General features: G+C 47.8%; 2 protein-coding genes across 2 annotated transcripts; one reads left to right on the top strand and one right to left on the bottom strand.

The window, feature by feature from the left end:
• Positions 1-4,646: 4,646 nt before the first annotated feature.
• LOC121059122 (adenosine receptor A3-like) lies at positions 4,647-12,084 on the bottom strand. Its single transcript, XM_040535536.1, is given in 3 exon segments — positions 4,647-7,694; positions 7,697-8,261; positions 9,293-12,084. Coding segments are annotated over 3 exon segments (1,026 nt in total). The 5' UTR covers positions 9,694-12,084; the 3' UTR covers positions 4,647-7,634.
• Positions 12,085-12,137: 53 nt separating this feature from the next.
• On the top strand, positions 12,138-14,146 carry LOC121059119 (adenosine receptor A3-like). The gene is made up of 2 exons (XM_040535532.1): positions 12,138-12,495; positions 13,082-14,146. The coding sequence occupies exons 1-2, from the start codon at positions 12,152-12,154 to the stop codon at positions 13,698-13,700; spliced, it is 963 nt and encodes a 320-aa protein (XP_040391466.1). The 5' UTR covers positions 12,138-12,151; the 3' UTR covers positions 13,701-14,146.
• The last annotated feature ends 3,030 nt before the right edge of the window (positions 14,147-17,176 follow it).

Genomic DNA, 17,176 nt, shown 5'->3' with positions numbered 1-17,176 from the left:
TGTCCAATGTTTGGAGATGCTTGGAACTGATGTTTTCATTTTGTAAACAAACCCAGAAAAGATGTAACAAAGCATTAAATAATGACACAAGTACCTTCCTGTTTTGTGGAAAAGAGGGTGTGGCTGGCAGGAAGCATATCAGAAGCTACTCTAAAACTTAGCTTCCATTCCGTTAACCAGTATAAAGATTAAAACAGTGAAATGGATAAGCTTTCTCTAGAAGATTTTCTCCTGAATTTTCATAGGAAAAAAAAATTGCTCTCCTTATTATGTGTAACAAGGAAAATACTTTGGTTATTATAATAATATATAATGTAAGATTGTCAATTTCCAGGAAACTTTTTTTTTGCCCAGAGGTGGTGGTGTATGTCTAATCTGTGTCTCAGCAGAGCACGTACATATGTATAATCTCATCCTTTCTACGTTGGGAAGTGATTTATTAAGAAATAAACTTAAGTAAACAGACTAGAACGTGCTGATGCACCTTTTTTTAATATAGATTATTACTACAATAAGGAAACATTTTTAGTGGGGTTAGTAAAACACCAGAAGTTTCTTCGTTTTTTCCCTTTCAATACAACACTTCAGCAAAAAAAAAAAAAACAAGATATTCCTTAGAGGTAACGTACTCCTAAAGTAAAGGCAAAAGCAAGCTAATTTAAGCTAAACATAACTTTTTCTTCAGTTCAACAGTTCTTGAAAATAAAGGTGTCTTTCATATTATTTCCTGCTCAGGGGTAAAAAAAAAAAAAAAAAAAAAAAAAAAAGTGAAGTTGCTCAACTTCCGCACTGGTGCAACCGTAAATTTGAATGACACTCAAGTTTTTGCTAGTTTGACATAGATTCTTTTCACAAAGCAAGTATTTACTGTGGTGCTAATGCTTCAGGATCTTTCTGCCACCAGCTAGGCCACAGTTCTATGGTGTGAGGTAAGGTGAAGCTGTATCACTTACCGTCATTATTTCTATTACTGCTAGCACAGTGCGCTTTTAGACTTGGCACAGGATACGTGGAGGTTTGACTTCTGGAACGTGGGCATACAGTGGGCATGTAGTAGAAAAAGATGACGGCAATGGTGAGAACAGGGTGTTTGCTTTCATGTTGCCAGCAATACTTTGATGTTATTCGCAATGTGCAGTTTGCAAGCCACATAATGAGAAATAGGGCAGGACTTTCCCAGTAGACTGCTATTTCCCCATCCTTAAGCTTGCAGCCCCCAAATTTTAGAATATTTTAATTCTTATTTTGTTGAAAAAATCTTGAGAAAGGAAAAACTTAAAGAGATATTTTATCAAAGCTTCTGACTGTGGAAATTTTCATAAAGTTCACTCTATTCTAGCTGCTGCAAAAATAATACTGTGGGTGCTTTTTTCGTTGAATATGAAATACACTCCAGCCTTTTTAGAGAAGACGGTATGTTTGTCAAAGTGTAGTGAGCAAGTGTGAACTCTTGCATGGGACCAAGACATTGGGAAGTAGAATTCATGCTGAGTAATCTCCAGGTTGCTTGCTGTGGTTTTGTGCTAGTTTGTGCAAGATGCCTGAAACACTGATAAAGACTATTAATAAAGTCCGTCCAATAGATGAGGGTGTCAGGTTTGCTTTGTGCACATGTGTGTATTTGCATATATATAAACAAAGCTTTTCCTCTCTCTTTAGTTTCTCTTGCTGTTCATTAGTGTTTGGAGAGAATGGGAGGTTTTTCCTCGAAAGTAAAACCAGGTACTTTCTTTATTAAAGGAGTTTTCTTAAATCCAGTGTTCTTGACTAAATTGACATTTTATTGACTCGGAAAGGGCTGTCGTGGGGGCAGCCTTGCAGATGCATGCATTTGGGAAAGAACTGCATTACTCCCAAATGCTGCCATGGAACAGTAATAATGTGAATCTTTTTTTTTCTACGTAGTATTTTCAATTTCAGCCGTCTGATAAGTAAATGTTATACTTACAATATTTATTTGCATTTTATGTCAGTAATTCCTGAATAGGCACACACCTCTACATAGTGCTTGTTGCTTGTAATTGTACTGGAAATATTAACACATTTTTAAAACTTTTCTTTCTTACACACTTCTAGTTACACCAGCAACCATTTCCACTACTGTCACTGTACATACCACTGTATATACCTCTACTGCTGCCTTACGAGATTCAGAAGGCAAATCCTTCATTGATAAGTAAATACTTCACCTTTATTTCCTGACTTTAAACTCCAAGTTCCCTGAAACTGCAAACTCCTCCTGCAAGGGGGGAGTTGTATGTAATGCAATTTATGTCTCAGGGTTTTACAAGTTTGCTTAGAATTTTCTAGTCTGGGCTCTAGATATTTAATTCATAGTGGTACTTACTGCAGATATGCACCTTTTAATCTCATGGGATTTGGCATAAAAGAGATATCCCATAAGCTTTGTAGAATTTGAGAACTGATTCTTTAACACTTCCTTAAAAACTGGTGATTCTGACACTGTTTTCTGTGCGTCGGCAGCCACGACATACTCTACTTAGCCTTAGCCTTTGTCTCTGGGATCCTGTCAACTGTTATGGTTTTCGCAGTCATCTACCTCCTGAGAAAAAGTAAGTGGCACTGTAGAGGGAATAACAGCATCCTGATGATTCAGCCCTGGCAGCAGGGAAGTGGTTAACGTGTCGTGCTGTACATCTGAATATGGGTGGTGCTAGGTTTCCATGCTCTTCAGGCTGCCTCTTCAAGCAGGAGAGTTTTAAAGTAACTTCTGTAGCACCGTCCCTTTAGAAATAGGCTTGGATTGTGTCCCCTTGTATAGTTCATTACAGTTTTGATGAACAGGTCACTTCTGGCAGTAACTTCATTAATCATCCCAGGAGCTCCTTCCACAGAAGAGTTAACTTGAGCGCAGACAAGGGCTGCTTTTCTGTTCTTTTTTGTGTTTGTTATTTTTTGTTGGTTGGTTTCTAGCACTGGCTGCAGCATCAGTTGCTTTCATGCCCATCTAGCCACTTGTAGCAGTTGGGCTGGGGCTTGGGCTACCCTCTAGCTTCTGCTGCCAAACTGCTCACTTTGCAGTGAAGATCTTCAACAGAGTTCAGGACTTGTTGCCTAGCTGTGAGAAAGGAACTGCGCAGCTAACAGGCAGAACACCACAGGTGATTCCTCTTTCTGTGCTGCAAATGACAACCAGACAAACCTCAGTACCCCTGCACCGGAGGAGGAAGGGAGGAATGAACTGTCCTGCACCCAGGACAGACTAACGCACTGGGTGCTAATTGTTCCTCAGTCCCGTAGTTAAAGCATCCTAAGTTCTGAGAAAGAGCAGGGATTTTGTTGTTTTGCCTTTAAAATGATGATTGTCACAGGGAGAGTGGACTAAATTTTGCTATCTTTTAAACAAGTAACTAGAGAAAGGTGATGAGAATAAGTTGCCCTTCCACCCAGCTGATCCCAGTCCACAGCATTCCTTCTTCCCCTGCCTTCCCCTCTCCTTCCCACCTCCATACCTTACCAGCCACGTCTGAGCTGTGCACCCTGGTTCCGCTCTGATGCCTGGCTTGTGCGCCTCATGCTCTCTCCAAGCACGGGACACGCAGCAGAGACTTTAATTCTCCTTTCTAGAGTGTGAGAGATCCCAGGAAAATTTACAAGAGCAAGTTCCCTCCCAAACACCATGCGAGGAATCTGCTGAAAACGTCCAGGTAAAGGTCAAAACTATTATTGCTATTATTTTATGCAGACTTCAAGTTCTTGATAGAGTTGTAAACACTAATTTTGGGAGTGAGAAGGTTTGCTCTTGCAGACTCAAGTATTAGTGGACTAAGACTAAGGAAAAGAGATTCACCTTGTGCATCCGAGGCTGTTTGTAGTAGTCCTGGGAGCCACTTAGGTACCTAGGCAGGAGGAGGAAAGATAACCCTTCTCTGTTGTCATGGGGCTTGAGTGCCGCACTCCGCACGTATTCCAAGGACTCTGGGGTTCAACCAAACCGCTAATTAGGGAGGTTAGGAGAAAATCTTCTTAAGGGGCAAGCATTTCTGCAGTTCTCCTTCATGATGTCAGTTCTCTGCAAGCCCCTAATGCTGAGACTCGATCCAGGATCCCGAGGTGGGCTAACCACCCTGATCCAGCACCGCACTTAGCGGCTTTCCCACATGCAGGGGCAGGATGTGACCGATCGCGGTCCATAGCATTGAGGACAAATTAAAAACAGGAAATCTGTGCTGAAATGTAACATTTGCACTTTCTCCAATATTTGTAACTTCTTTCACATCCCTAGGATGAGGTTTCCTATGCCACTGTGGTCATCAAGCCCAGGCCGAAAGTGAGGCCTGTGTGATGATGAAACTTCTGGTGAAACGAAGACCTCTGCGCTTTCTGCACATCAAAAGCTGCCACAAGCATTGCATCAAGGCCTGCAGTGCTCTACGCAATGACAATACTGACATCTGTAACGTCTGCTGATTTTATAGCCGTAAGGGGAAAATAACGTCTCCTGTTCCTGTCTCCTTGCCAACAGCTGTAGGCAAATTGCTTTTTGCATTGTGCTTCCTCACCTGCAGACATCTCAGTGACTACTTGTAGAGTTGTAAAGTTTCTAAAGTTTCTAAGTTTCTGTAGGGTTGTAAAGAAACTTGCAAAGTTTCCATGTGTTTTGTCTGCTGCTTTGGATGGCCGAGGAGAACTAAAAAATGGGAATGTTTCTCTGCATCTGTTCACGTCTGAGCCCTTATTTCCTTGCTCCGTCACCGACTAGAGCATTTTTCTTGCCTTTTGGACTGCCAGCTGCTCCGGTTAGTTAATAACCGGACTAAGGTATGATAATGCCACACCTGCATGCAAATGCCTGCTTCCCCGTCGGTTCACCTATGACGTGCACGTTCACCGTGACAGTCTGAAGTTACGGAAATAGATGGAACAACAACTCGGGTGTTGCTGCCCGGAGCATCCCTGCGGGGAGCGGCCCCCCGCGGTCGCGCAGCCTCCTCCGCGCGGCGAGGCCGTGCCGCTGGGGGGCAGCAGGAGGCCGCGGCGGAGCTCGGGGCTCTCCGACCTGCAGGGCGTTTGCTCCACCCCCGCCACCCCCCTCGGGTTGGGGGACCACCGAAAATCAGGTGCGCGAACGCGGTCGCCTTCCGGAGGCCGGCTTGAGAGGCGTCGCGGGTAAAGCTGCTGCCGTTCTACGGGGCCGGGAGCAGCACCCGTGCTTCGTAGCCCTCCGTCGGGGCTGAGCACCACCGCCAGCGCCTCCAGGGTAGCTGCCGGCGGTGAGAACCGGGGACCCGCACCCTCAGGGGCTCCTCCAGCCCGCGGCACCCCCGGGGCAGCGCACGGTGCAGCCCTGCAGGCGGCCGGAGCCAGCGGCAGGAGCCCACGGCAGGAGCCCACGGAGCCCGTCCCGCAGCAGGACACGGCTGTGTGCAGGGGGGGCTGCCCCCGGCTCGGGCTGAGGTGGGCACCGAGCCCCGTGGGGATGCGCGGAGCCGCCGCTGGGCTCCCCCCGGGGAGCTGCTCGCCTTCCTCCCGTGGGCTTCCCCCGCTCCCAGCCCTCTGTGCTTTCTCCCTGTCCGTCTGCCTTGTCCGCGTGGAGGTTGTCGGGCAGCCTGCTGGGGATGTGGTGCCGGGATGTTGTTCCCTGGTTTTTGCACTTTTCAAGAAACGCATGAGCGAAGGTGGCCTTGCGTTATTCATAACTTTCTGCTGCTTGTTTGGGGCCTCTTTTTCTGCTGAAAGCAATCAGTTCCATCTACCGATAAAGAGAGATTATGTAGCAGAATTCTGATGTACTTATGTACTTTCTTCACTAGCTTGTTTATTAATAGAGTGAAACTGTGTAACAGGGCAGTTTTGGTCTGTGACAAGGATTACATCAGATATAAACCGAGATGTCTGATCTTAGCTAAAGGAAGAGACACCAACATTTTTCCTTTCAGCTTACTGAACCAAATAACACAGAATGGTGCATTGCTTTTTTTTTTTTTTTTCTTTAAAGACCACTTTTATTATTTAAAGATGGATAAAAAATAGCCTTGCCTTCAAAGATCTATTTTCAGCCTGACCCATGTTCCCTAAAAACAGGCTGTGCAAACTATGGTGTAATATTTACTGCAATTTCTGAGCTGTCCTAGGCAGGACACGTACCAAAGCAGTGCAAGGATTTCATGCAGGCTGTTTTTTAGATTGTCACGGAGAAGAACAGGTTGAGTTCACATTAAATCCATATAATATTTATTGTCCTTCATGAAAGTTTGGCACAATGACTGCAGCACAAGTTGACCAGACTTGAATTTATCGTCTAGTTGTACAGAAGACGAAGGGTGTAAGAGTAGTCAGTGACAACATGCCTGCTTTGCGAGCTGCTGTATTACCAATAACAAAAAAAACGCATTTATCCTATTGTCAGTAGACCCAGCCAATCCTTGTGGGGAAAAAATGGACAAAATTTGTCTCAGGTCTTTTCTGTATTTTGAAATGATATAATAAATACATATATAGACATATATATTCACATACACCTTCAGATACAGTTCAGAGTAAGTCTTCAGATCTGTAACAGGCTGCAAAAAGCAACTGGTTTACAAAGGAGATTTGCAGCAAATTGCATTTTTGTCAGGTGTTAAGAAAACAGTTTCTGGTTGTAGGGAGAACAGATCATGGGAATATGCTGTGCAGGAAAATCACCAAAATGGATGCTTTTCAGTAACAAATTAGGAAAATGCAGACTTGATTGTATGGGCATAGTTGATTCTATCCTTGGTAAGGGAGCTGGGGTAGGAGGGAATAACCTAAAGATATCATTAGTTTATTTTTTTTTTGTCAGTCACTTCCTCCTGGCATGCTCCCCTATCCCCAGCACGTCCCATCACTCAATAGCTTAAGTGTGCTCTTGTGTAGCTTGGCTCCTGCCTGGTGCTTTATGTCTGAGGTCCATTTTTCAGGCTTCTGGGATGAGCACCATCTTAATTTCCAAATAATGAAAGACTCCCACGACAGGATCTTCCCCAAAGAAGAAGAGTCACCAAAGGCAGTTCAGCTTCTGTCCTTTCAGCTGAGATGGTCAGCAGTGGGACCCATGGTGAGGATGATTTCATGATGCAGTCTTTCATCCACAGGTGGAGGTGTTGTAGGAAATGCTATAGCCTTATTGAACACATGCTACTGGAACAAAACGTTGGGGGCAAATGTGGTTGTGTGCAAGTAAAGGGCCTGTAACTGGACAAAAAGAGAAACCAAAATGATAACAAAAAGACCTCTTGGTCTTGAGTTAAAACTAGAAATTAACAAGCATTGTGTTTACCAGCTGGCCATAGATTTGACCTAGGGAACAAGGAGGAAAAAATCTGCCTTGTTAACAGTGCTTTGGGCTACTGGTCTGCCAAATAATGCTCAAGCCAATAAGTAAAAACTAGAAGGTGCTCTTAAATGAAGATGCTTATCTGGAAGATCTGGGCTTGGTGTACAGCTACAATCAAGCAGAGTTTGCTGGGGTATAATAACGCAGAAGATTGTGAATGATCCTTTTAGGCTTAATGTCAAATGTACATCAGATAGAGTACAAGGGGTTTGCCCTTATCATAAAACATTTTGTGTAAGACAGTAGGTAAAATTCCCATGTTTTTTTTTAAAGCATTTTATCAGTGGTCTGGTATACACTGACGGGCCAACGTTCATTCTATGTTTATGACTATTGATGTGCTGTTTGTTCTGTAAGAACTGGGTCTGGTGTTGTTGGGGATTTTTTGCATAGGATATAGGTCCTTAAAATTAAAAGGTAAGTGGTTTTGAACTTATTTATCCTGCAAGCATAGACAATGGGGTTCATGGCAGAATTGGCATGGGACAGCAAGATTCCCAAGTAAATCCAGTGCTTGGGGATCTTACATTCAGGGTAAAAATAGGAGATGCAGTTTATAATGCACAGAGGCAACCAGGATACTGCAAACAGGAAGAGAACAAGTGCTAGAGATTTGGCTGTCTTGAACTCTTGTCCATAAAATGCTCCTGCCCCTCTCACGTTGTTTGCACCTTGGCTTAGCTTCATCCTGATGATGTAAAAGATTTCAACATACAGAGCACACATGATGGTCAGAGGGACAAGGGTCCATGTCACAAACCCAAAATATACCATGTAATCCATCCTCATCACAGAGACAAATTCACATGTTAGAGAGTCAGTGTTCTTTTGTTTTAGCTTGTTCCATCCAAACATGGGGATTAATCCTGCCAGCAGGGACAGAGACCAGCACAAACCCAGTGCCCACCAAATTCTTCTTTCTGTAGTGATTATTTTATATCTGTTGAGGAAGAAAACCCAGCTCATGTTAAACAGAAGTGCTTAAAATAGTTAAGGATGATTTCAAGAACTCGTGTTCAAATACTACAAGTTCATTATGACAAACTGCAGTACTGAGTTCCTTTTCTTTGGAGGGAAAACCTTATCTTGAGATAAGCCATTGCTCTTCATTTGTAACAGTTACTTTGCAGCACTTGAACAAGATGTACTATGGTTAACTTCCCCTCTTTATAATTCTATCAGTTTTCAACTATCTTATTTCTTGTTTCATTAAGATCTCAAGGTTCCTCTTGCCTGGTTATTTCCATACATATTTATTTATTTTATATATATATATAATATATTTCCACTACTAACAGTCCTATCTTTTCTCAGCTTTCTTGGATGCCCCTTACTCTCTGTATTTGGTTTATACTATTTGTAAGACCAAACTACTTTTTCGCTCTTCAATTTGTAGGTCCTTTCCCCACAAAAAATATGGCCTTTTTTCATGCCTGAAATTATGATATGCATCTCTAGCTTATATACTTTTTCCCTTCAAATATAGAAAGTGAAAGACTTCATAAATCAGTCCTTCATAAGTCTTTGTTGCTTCTTTTGTATATTCAGCCAACAGTATAAGAAACTGCATTTAGGAGACTATCCTCAGAAACCCAAAGAAATTCATAGTGCTTTCAGCATCCTGCACAATTACAAAACACCCAAAAAATTGAACTGTTTGACCATAGACTCAGCCGGTGGCCGAATTCTGACCAGCGACAGCGCCGAGCTACTGGTGTTGCACGAACCCCCTCGGGGTCTGCCTGTGCTGCGTTGACTGCAGAGCGTGGGTCCTGCCCCAGACAGCTCGCCTCAGGCAGGCTGGTAGGGACAGCTATTTTCTCTATCCACAAGCATGCATCTACAATAAAAACAGGTTCAGAAAGGACCGAATTAAGGAGGGGGGAGGAGGTAGCGCCCCAGGGGAGGGGCTGGGTGCAGGACGGTGCAGGAGCAGGCGAGCGGAGGTGCCCGGGACGGGGCAGCACTCACCTGATGGGCAGCTTCACTCGCAGGTACCTGTCGACTGCAATGGCCAGGAGGGAGAGGATGGATGCATTAGTGAAAATCACGATCAGGCAGCACATGAACAGGCAGGAGTAGAAATCAATGCTGACTCTCAGGCTCACCACGATGGCCAGGGGAATGACGAGGACCCCCACGGCGATATCAGCCAGCGCCAGGGAAACGATGAAGTACATGGTCGTGTTCTGAAAGGCCGAGTTCAGTTTCACCACCCAGATGACCAGGATGTTACCCAAAGCGGCGAACAAAGCCACCAAGAACTCGGCCCCAATGTAAATGGCATCCATGCTGCTCAGCACCTGGCTGATGTTGGACGGCACGTCGCCGGTGCCGCTCCTGTCCTGGCTCGAGCTGCAGAGGGCGGACATGTGTACCAGAGGCCTCCCACGGGATCTGCCCGCGGTGCCTACTGCTCGCTTCTTCCAGTGACGTTCCAGCGGGCAAACCCCAGAATTTCACATCCTCAGCACTCGGGCAGCAAGTCAGCTCTTTCCATTCCACAGGGCTGCAGATATCTCAGCATTCAGAAAAGATTTTCCCCTTAGGACATGTCTCCTGATGCTCGCAGTACCCCTTTGGGAGCCTGGTAGCAGTAAAGTACTTTGGAAAGCTACTTTGAAAAGGAAAAAAATGAAAAGTTCTCTCAAGACTGCTTACCAGCAACCTACAAACAAATAGTTGAGCTGCTTCCTCTTCCTAGCCACGGTTTTAGAAGTGGAAGAACTGTAACCAGAATTGACCGTGCAAAGCTGCCACTTATCAGCTTAGATAATCGCTCTGTAGTCACTGTAGGAAATGAGGCTGTTCAGGGGATGCTAGAAGGGCATTAAGCTAAATTCCAATGCTTCACTTAATTCAGGGTATATTAGATCAGTTAAGGCCCTGAGATGGCTGAGTTCCCTTACTCAGACCTTTCCCAGTATGACAAGAACATTGCCGTAATACCGGTGACGCTGTTTTTTCAGTGGAAGTGCCAGCACGCTGGCCACCTTAGCCACTTTCAGAGGGGCATTCTTTCCCATGCTCTGCCCCATCTTTAGAGCAATGGGTATGGAGAGGCCTCCTTGCAATAAAAGAGTAAAAGAAAGGCCGAGGTTAGTTTATGGAGCACAGAGAAACGAAGACAAGGTGTGGGATGTGATGGGATGTGGGGGAGTGTTTGAAAGCAGCAATCGCAGATGTGGTGGGAGCTGCGGACCCCTCGAGGTGTCTGCAGTGAACGAGCTGCTCCTGCTCCTGCTCTGGACAGAGCCAAGGAGGTGCAAACATGAGCTGGGGGCAGCCCAAGCCCTGGGGTAACCCATCTCGGGCAAGTGGCAGTGAGTGCTCTCCAGGAACAAGCCAGCAGCAGGCGAGTGATGAGGCGGTGTGGTGCCGTGTTAGTGCAGCAGGGCCCTGTGTAAAGGTGGAAAATATGGAAAATATGCTGTTTCCCTGTCACAGTGTCCTCCTATCTCTGCCACCCAGCTTTCCGGCAGAACTGAGGCTGGGGAAGTGAAATTAACCCTGGGAGAAGACAGAGCCAGAAATAAATGAGACTACACACTCTGCCCTGAAAAGGGTTGGCCGAATTCTGCTTCCCTGAAACCCACGTAAGGACTTTGTGCTCCCTGACTGGGAGCCATTTTGGTGCAATTGCTGCTGGGGAAATGGTGGAGAAGAACCTGTCTGTGGGCAGCCTCAGTCTGCAAGCAAACTTGGAGGTGCTGGTTTTCTAAAAAAGCTGACATGGGGTAGCCCTGGGTGCAGGAGACGAATCCCAGCAGAGGCGTGTGTGAGGTTGCAGCTGGGATGCGTGCTAGGTTTTGCAAGCTGAGTTAGCTGCTTCTCTGAGAAGTCCCTGACCAGGGGCAGGCAGCTGATGCTGCAGTTTTGAGCAGGTGTGGGGAAAGTCTGTGTCCTCCTGGCTTCTGGGGGTGCTTGGGCAAAGTTCCCCACTTCCTGCACTTGTGCATCTCCCCTTCTAACCTCAGCTGCTAATTTCTTTTCATTGTCACCTACTCCTTGTGGCATTCGTTGTGGCCAGGTGCCTGTTGCAAAGCTGATATTAGAGCTATAGTGACCTTAACAGGGGCCACTCACCTCTGGTGCCTGCTATGAAGAGCTGAGAAAAAAACAGCTCTGCATGGAACCTCGGGGGAGCAGCTTGTGTGACCAAGTCAAAGGAAGATGTTTCTTTCTCCATTTGCCTTTACTCACCCCAAATCCAGACTTCCTATTCGCCCTCCCCACCACTTTTTTGTGGCAGAGGAATGGACTAGACCACCCAATGTCCCTTGGCCCTATTTTCTCTGATACTACACCTATGCAGCAGGCAATATAGAATGAGCAAGCTTTAGAGAAATGTAGAGACAGGAGCACACTAACTGCAGTGCGGTGTAGCTGTGCTTTGGTTAATTCACCCTGCTAGGCATTGAGCCCACGTGGGGAAGGGAGGTTCTGTTAGTGGTTAAAGCAGACTAGCAGAATTATATGCAGCAGTAGCACCTGTGGTTTGCTCATATTGTGATGATGACACTGTTTTACCTTGACCCTTCCAGAGGAGCACACATAAATGTGCTAAAGCCTCAAGAAGTCGGAAAGAAAGATGTTAGAAATTGTGATGAAAGATGTGATATATGCTTCTTTATGAACAGTTTGCTCTGCTCATCTTGAAACGGTGAGTTTTGTATGCACATTAGAAAGTGCAAAATTCTGACCGAGACACTTAATTCAAGGAAGATCAGAGAGGAACTGGATTTTGACCTAGCTGTGGGGAGTGGGCCAAAAAAAAAAAAAAAAAGACAGATCACCGCATCATTTTCTTCATTGTGGACACAGTCTCGGATGTCCACAATGTCATTAGACAGCCTGGATGTGGTCTATATCGTGGTGGAGGCTGTTATTGGGATATGTGCGGTAGTGGGCAATGCCTTGGTGATCTGGGCGGTGAAGCTGAACCCGGCTCTTCAGAAGACCACCTTCTTTTACATCATTTCCCTGGCACTCACTGACATTGCCGTGGGGATCCTCGTCATTCCACTGGCCATCACGGTGAGCCTAGGAGTTGTCATCCACTTCTACTCCTGCTTGTTCATGTGCTGCCTGTTGATGATCTTCCCCCATGCCTCGATCCTGTCTCTCCTGGCCATCACCATCGACAGGTACCTGCGAGTGAAGCTGCCTACCAGGTGAGCCTAACCAAAGGTCCCATCTCAGCATCTTTTCCCTATTTCTGTCCTCCTGTGTGTTTTCCTTCTCCCTTGCTTGCAGCATTGCAGGGCTTTCCTGAGCACCTTCATTTCTCCAGAGGTACTCGTGCAAGTGCAGATGTTCCCAGATTGCAGGCAATGGAACACCAGTGGTCTGGGCACTCCTGCAAATTTGGCAATGCCTGAAAATCTTCAGCTATAGAGAGTTAGGAAAGGGTTTCTGACAAATGCGTATGTGCCTGAGGTCTGGCTGAGGTGGTGGTTTTTAGGCTTTGCCCTGGGAGGCAGCCACGCAGCTCTGCTGAGACAAGTGAAAATGAAGCGGCGTTGGTGAGGAAGGGGTTTGGGTTTCTCATTTACAAAGGATCGCTGGCCATGTGGGTGTTCCTCTGTAGTTTCAAAATGCATTTTAAATATCAGAAGCTGCTAAGGACCGGCTGCACAGCACTGTGCTTAACCCTAATTAGGCCAACCAGAAATAAGTGATTGAAAGCACAAGCTCATGAATATTGTAGTTCTTTTTTTCTGAAGAATCCCATGTAACTCCTACTTCCTACTCACCCAGGTACAAGGCAACCATCACAAAGAAAAGAGTTTGTGTGATTCTGGGACTCTGCTGGCTCGTGTCTGTGCTGGTGGGGCTGGTCCCCATGCTGGGGTGGAACCAGCACGCGGGTGACTCTGGCTACATCGAGTGTCACTATTTGGCTGTGATGAGAATGGATTACGTGGTGTACTTCAGCTTCCTCACCTGGCTCCTCCCCCCGTTGCTTATCATGTGTACCCTCTATGCCAAGATTTTCTACATCATGTGGACAAAATTAAGCCGAAACTCAGCAAGTCTTCCAGATGGAGGAACAGTTTACGCAAAGGCATACAAAACAGCCAAATACATGGCCCTCCTTCTCTTCCTCTTTGCAGTGTCTTGGCTGCCTCTGGGCATCCTGAACTGCATTTCATACTTCTGCCTCTCCTGCACCATCCCACGGACCCTGATGTACCTGAGCATCCTGCTGTCGCACGCCAACTCAGCCATGAACCCCGTTGTCTATGCCTTCAAGATACAGAAGTTCAAAGAAACATGCACTTTCATTCTGAGGACTTACATCCTGTTCCAGAAGTCAGAGTTGGTCGTTTCTAGCGCAGAGCACATGACAGAGCAGCTGGGAGTGAGCGTGATCTGAGCATGTGCTGCACCGGGGCTGTGTCCAGGCTGCATACAACTGAAACAGCCAGGGAGCAGCAAGCAGGGGGGACATGGCACAGGCACCTGGGCGTATTTCTCAGCTTGTGCCTTCTGGAGCTGTAACTGTGCTTGTATTTTGCTGTTAAGCTAACTGAGCTGTGAGCAGTGAGGTGATTAGTTCAGAATCCTAGTTAATTAAAAAAAAAAAAAGCAAAACAAAACAAAACAAAAACAAAATAAAACACCTCTGCATTTCTGAGGCAAAAGGGTTTAGAAGTCTGGAAAAGAGTGGTAGCTAGACAGATGTGGATGAGGAACTGGTTCTGTTCATGTTCATAGATGCTTTGCTCTGTTAATAAAAAGCATGGTGCAGGGCGAGTGGTTTCTGGGGGATCCTGCGAGCCCTGCCAGGCGGTGCCCGAGGCTCCCGGGCCGGAGCGCGATGCTCCTGCCTTCGTGGGGCTCCCAGTGCTCCGTGGCAGCAGTGCTGGTGCTGGGGGGGCTGGCTGCTTGCTGGGCCTGCGGTCCCGCCATCTCCGGGGTGAGACGTGTCCTGGGGCAGGAGGCACGTGCCTGGTGTGTTTTCACAGACTGGCATGGACCGGAGCTCAGAGGGGTCTCCCAGCGGGTGCTGTGAGAGGCTGCAGGCTCTTCCTCGCTGTCCCCGGGCACCCATTTCCCAAGCCCCAGCCTCTTCTGCAGCCGGGAGGTGAGCTGGGGCAGGAGGCACCTCTGCAGACATTCAGGCTGACCCTGAGATACAGCGCAAGGCTCTGACAGCCCCCAAACAGACATAAGCAGCTACAGCCGGGGAGAGCAGGAACTGCTGATCCTGAACTGTCACAAATACCCAAATCCACCCTTTTGTCTGCTGTAACCCTGTGTCAAACTCCTGCAGCGTGCCGCGATTGAATCCAGCAGGTTGACAGGAGAGCTGACATTAACCTTTTGCACTAATTTTGCCCCTGCTAACAGTTCTTTCTTTAAAAGTATTTGCTTCGTCTTTTCAGATCTATTTATGGAAAGTGTGTCTTAAATTGGTGAAGCTACAAAGAAATGCTCTGGCATGATGCCACAGAACAAATGTCCCTATAAATGCTGGGGTAGTCTAGGACGTAACAAGAAGCCAGATCCTGGCTGCCAGATCTCTGCTTGCACAGAAAACAGAACAACAAAATGAGGACCCAGCCTCATGTGGGGGCTCAGCAGGGGTTGCACAGCCTGAAAATACCACGACCCAGCTCAACGGGGCAGCAGCCCCCACTTGTGGAAAGCTGAGCAGGAAGGTAAATGAGCAGCCTTTGTATGAAGTTTTGCTTACAGCAGCCCACAAATGTTAATAGCATTAGATCTTCCTACACCTTTTTCTTAGAAGGCATTTGCTTTCCAAAGGGAACACCATCCCTGCCTAAAACCATGTAACCCTGTTCGTCCCACCAGCACGCAGGCTGTTGCGCACCTTTCTGTCTGTCCTTTCAGCAGCTGAGGACTGGAGATGTGTTGCAGAAAACGCCTGTAAGTCGGTGCCCGTGCTGCCTGCGTGGCTGCATCTGGCTGCATGCCCAGCTCGTGCAACACACAAAGCCCGCATTTCCCAGGCTGTAGGTGGGGTGAGAAATGCTTCATCATTTCAGGACCCTCAGCCCAGGCTGCACAAGAGGCTTCTGCAGGCGTTACTGTGAGAGGAGTGAACTGTCGGGTTCCCTACAGGTACATAATTAACCTGGGCTTTCCTTGCCCTCAGAACTTTCTCCTTTTCCCTGCAACTTGTTTGTTCATACCAGGGGCCGTAAGGAGACAGGGCAGCATGCTGGGCACAGCAGCAAACTGAGACTTCGCAGAGCTGTGAAGCTATTTGAGGTGCACACTAGGGAGCTGTGGGATGCTTTGTGCAGTAGGGAGATCAGCAACACCGCTGCCTGTTCAGTGATCACACTGAATAACTGTGTCGAATTTCGAGCCCAAAAGAAAAAGGCCGGGAGTGTTCTGTGCCGTGCAGTCCCACGGCAGGAGGCAGAGCACAGATCTGCTCCTTCCCCCCCAGCGCATCCCCCAGGGAGGCACAGCCAGGGGACCTTTGGTCAGCGGGGCGAGGCGAGAGCACGCGTGGTGAGCACCAGCCCCTGCGCTTCTAAGGGAACATAAATCCAAAGGGAAAAATCCCTTTGGGATTTCCCATCCCCACTGATTCGGCCAAGGGCGATGCCGTCAAACGCAGCTGAACTGCACCTGCCCTGGCCGGGGCCGGACCGGGGCGTTTCCGCCCCGCACACCCCCTGTTCCCACCACGTCTCTGCCAGGGAGGCACAAGGCGTGCTTATTTTCTTCAGATGCTTCCTCCACCAGGCAGCATCTGTTTCCTGTCCTAAACACAAAGCAACCAGGTTGCCAGGCTGTTGCAACTCCTCTGTCACTAAGGGAGGACGAGCCCGTGCTGTGGCCCCGCGCGAGCACCGAGCGCCCTGCCCAGCCCCGGGTGCTGCGGCCCTGCTGCCTCCTGCTGCGGGCGCTCGGCTCCTTTCCCACTGCCCTCCTCCAGCCCCCGCACCAGGAAACACAGGGCTGGAGGTTTGTACGGCTTGCAAAGCGATTAAGCACTCCCCAAACAGAGGAGCCAAATGGGGTCGGATCTGGCGTGGGGTTGGGGACTGTTGTGGCGTGGAAGCCACCTCTTTGTCCCTGTCTCGCCATTCCCTTGCAGGCATCCAACCCCAGCCACCGACCTGCGGGCTCCCTCGTTCACTTCTGCACCAAATTGTGCTCCTGTGAGCACGAGCTGTGCTGCTGCCGAAGGGCTGGGCCGTGCGAAGGACGGCAGCTCACTGCTGCTGGCTTAGAGAAGCACATGGCTGAGCTCCGGCAGCAAAGCTCTGTACAGCAGGGCTGACAGTCCTCTGCTGATGTCTAGACTGTGTGTACATATAAATATATACTGCCGTAGTATATAATCCTTCTGCTGATGTGCTTGGAGTATTTGGACCCCTTTGCTGCCAAAGACAGCATATTGTGTTTCATAAAAATAGTTGTGATTTGAAGCAGGCCTTTTTGCATGCGGTGATGAAGCTGGCGGCAGGAAGAGCTGTGCGTAAGAAATGTTGGGCTTGGCTGTGCAGAGGTGCAGGATTCATTCATTCCCCCCTCTTTGTTTCCCCAGCACCTTGTAGGCCCAATCCAGCCGGCCTCGTGGTGCAGGGCGCGGGTGCAGGATGCAGGGTGCAGGCTGAGCTCCGCGGAGCTGGGGCCATCCCCGGGGGCGAGAAACTCAGCCGGGGATTTGCTGCCGCTCAAAATCACCCGCCTGTAAGCGGGCTGCAGCTGGAATAAGTTTGTGAGCCAGCAATTTAAGGCTTTGTTCGAGATTAGGATTCAAAGGTGTATTTTTAGATCCTGCTATTTAGCTGGCTCCCTGGTGCCTGCAGTGCTCTAAGCGGTGCACAGCGCACACGCTGGTGCCAGGGTGGGCACCGGGGCACG

The sequence above is a fragment of the Cygnus olor genome, chromosome 24 (assembly GCF_009769625.2).
Source record: "Cygnus olor isolate bCygOlo1 chromosome 24, bCygOlo1.pri.v2, whole genome shotgun sequence".
In the NCBI taxonomy this organism is placed as follows: domain Eukaryota; kingdom Metazoa; phylum Chordata; class Aves; order Anseriformes; family Anatidae; genus Cygnus; species Cygnus olor.
This window is presented reverse-complemented; position numbering and strand designations above follow the sequence as displayed.

Coding starts and splice junctions, on each gene's coding strand:
- LOC121059119 (XM_040535532.1), top strand. CDS start 12,152: ATGTCCACAATGTCATTAGACAGCCTGGATGTGGTCTATATCGTGGTG. Junction 12,496..13,081: donor CGAGTGAAGCTGCCTACCAG/GTGAGCCTAACC, acceptor CTACTCACCCAG/GTACAAGGCAACCATCACAA.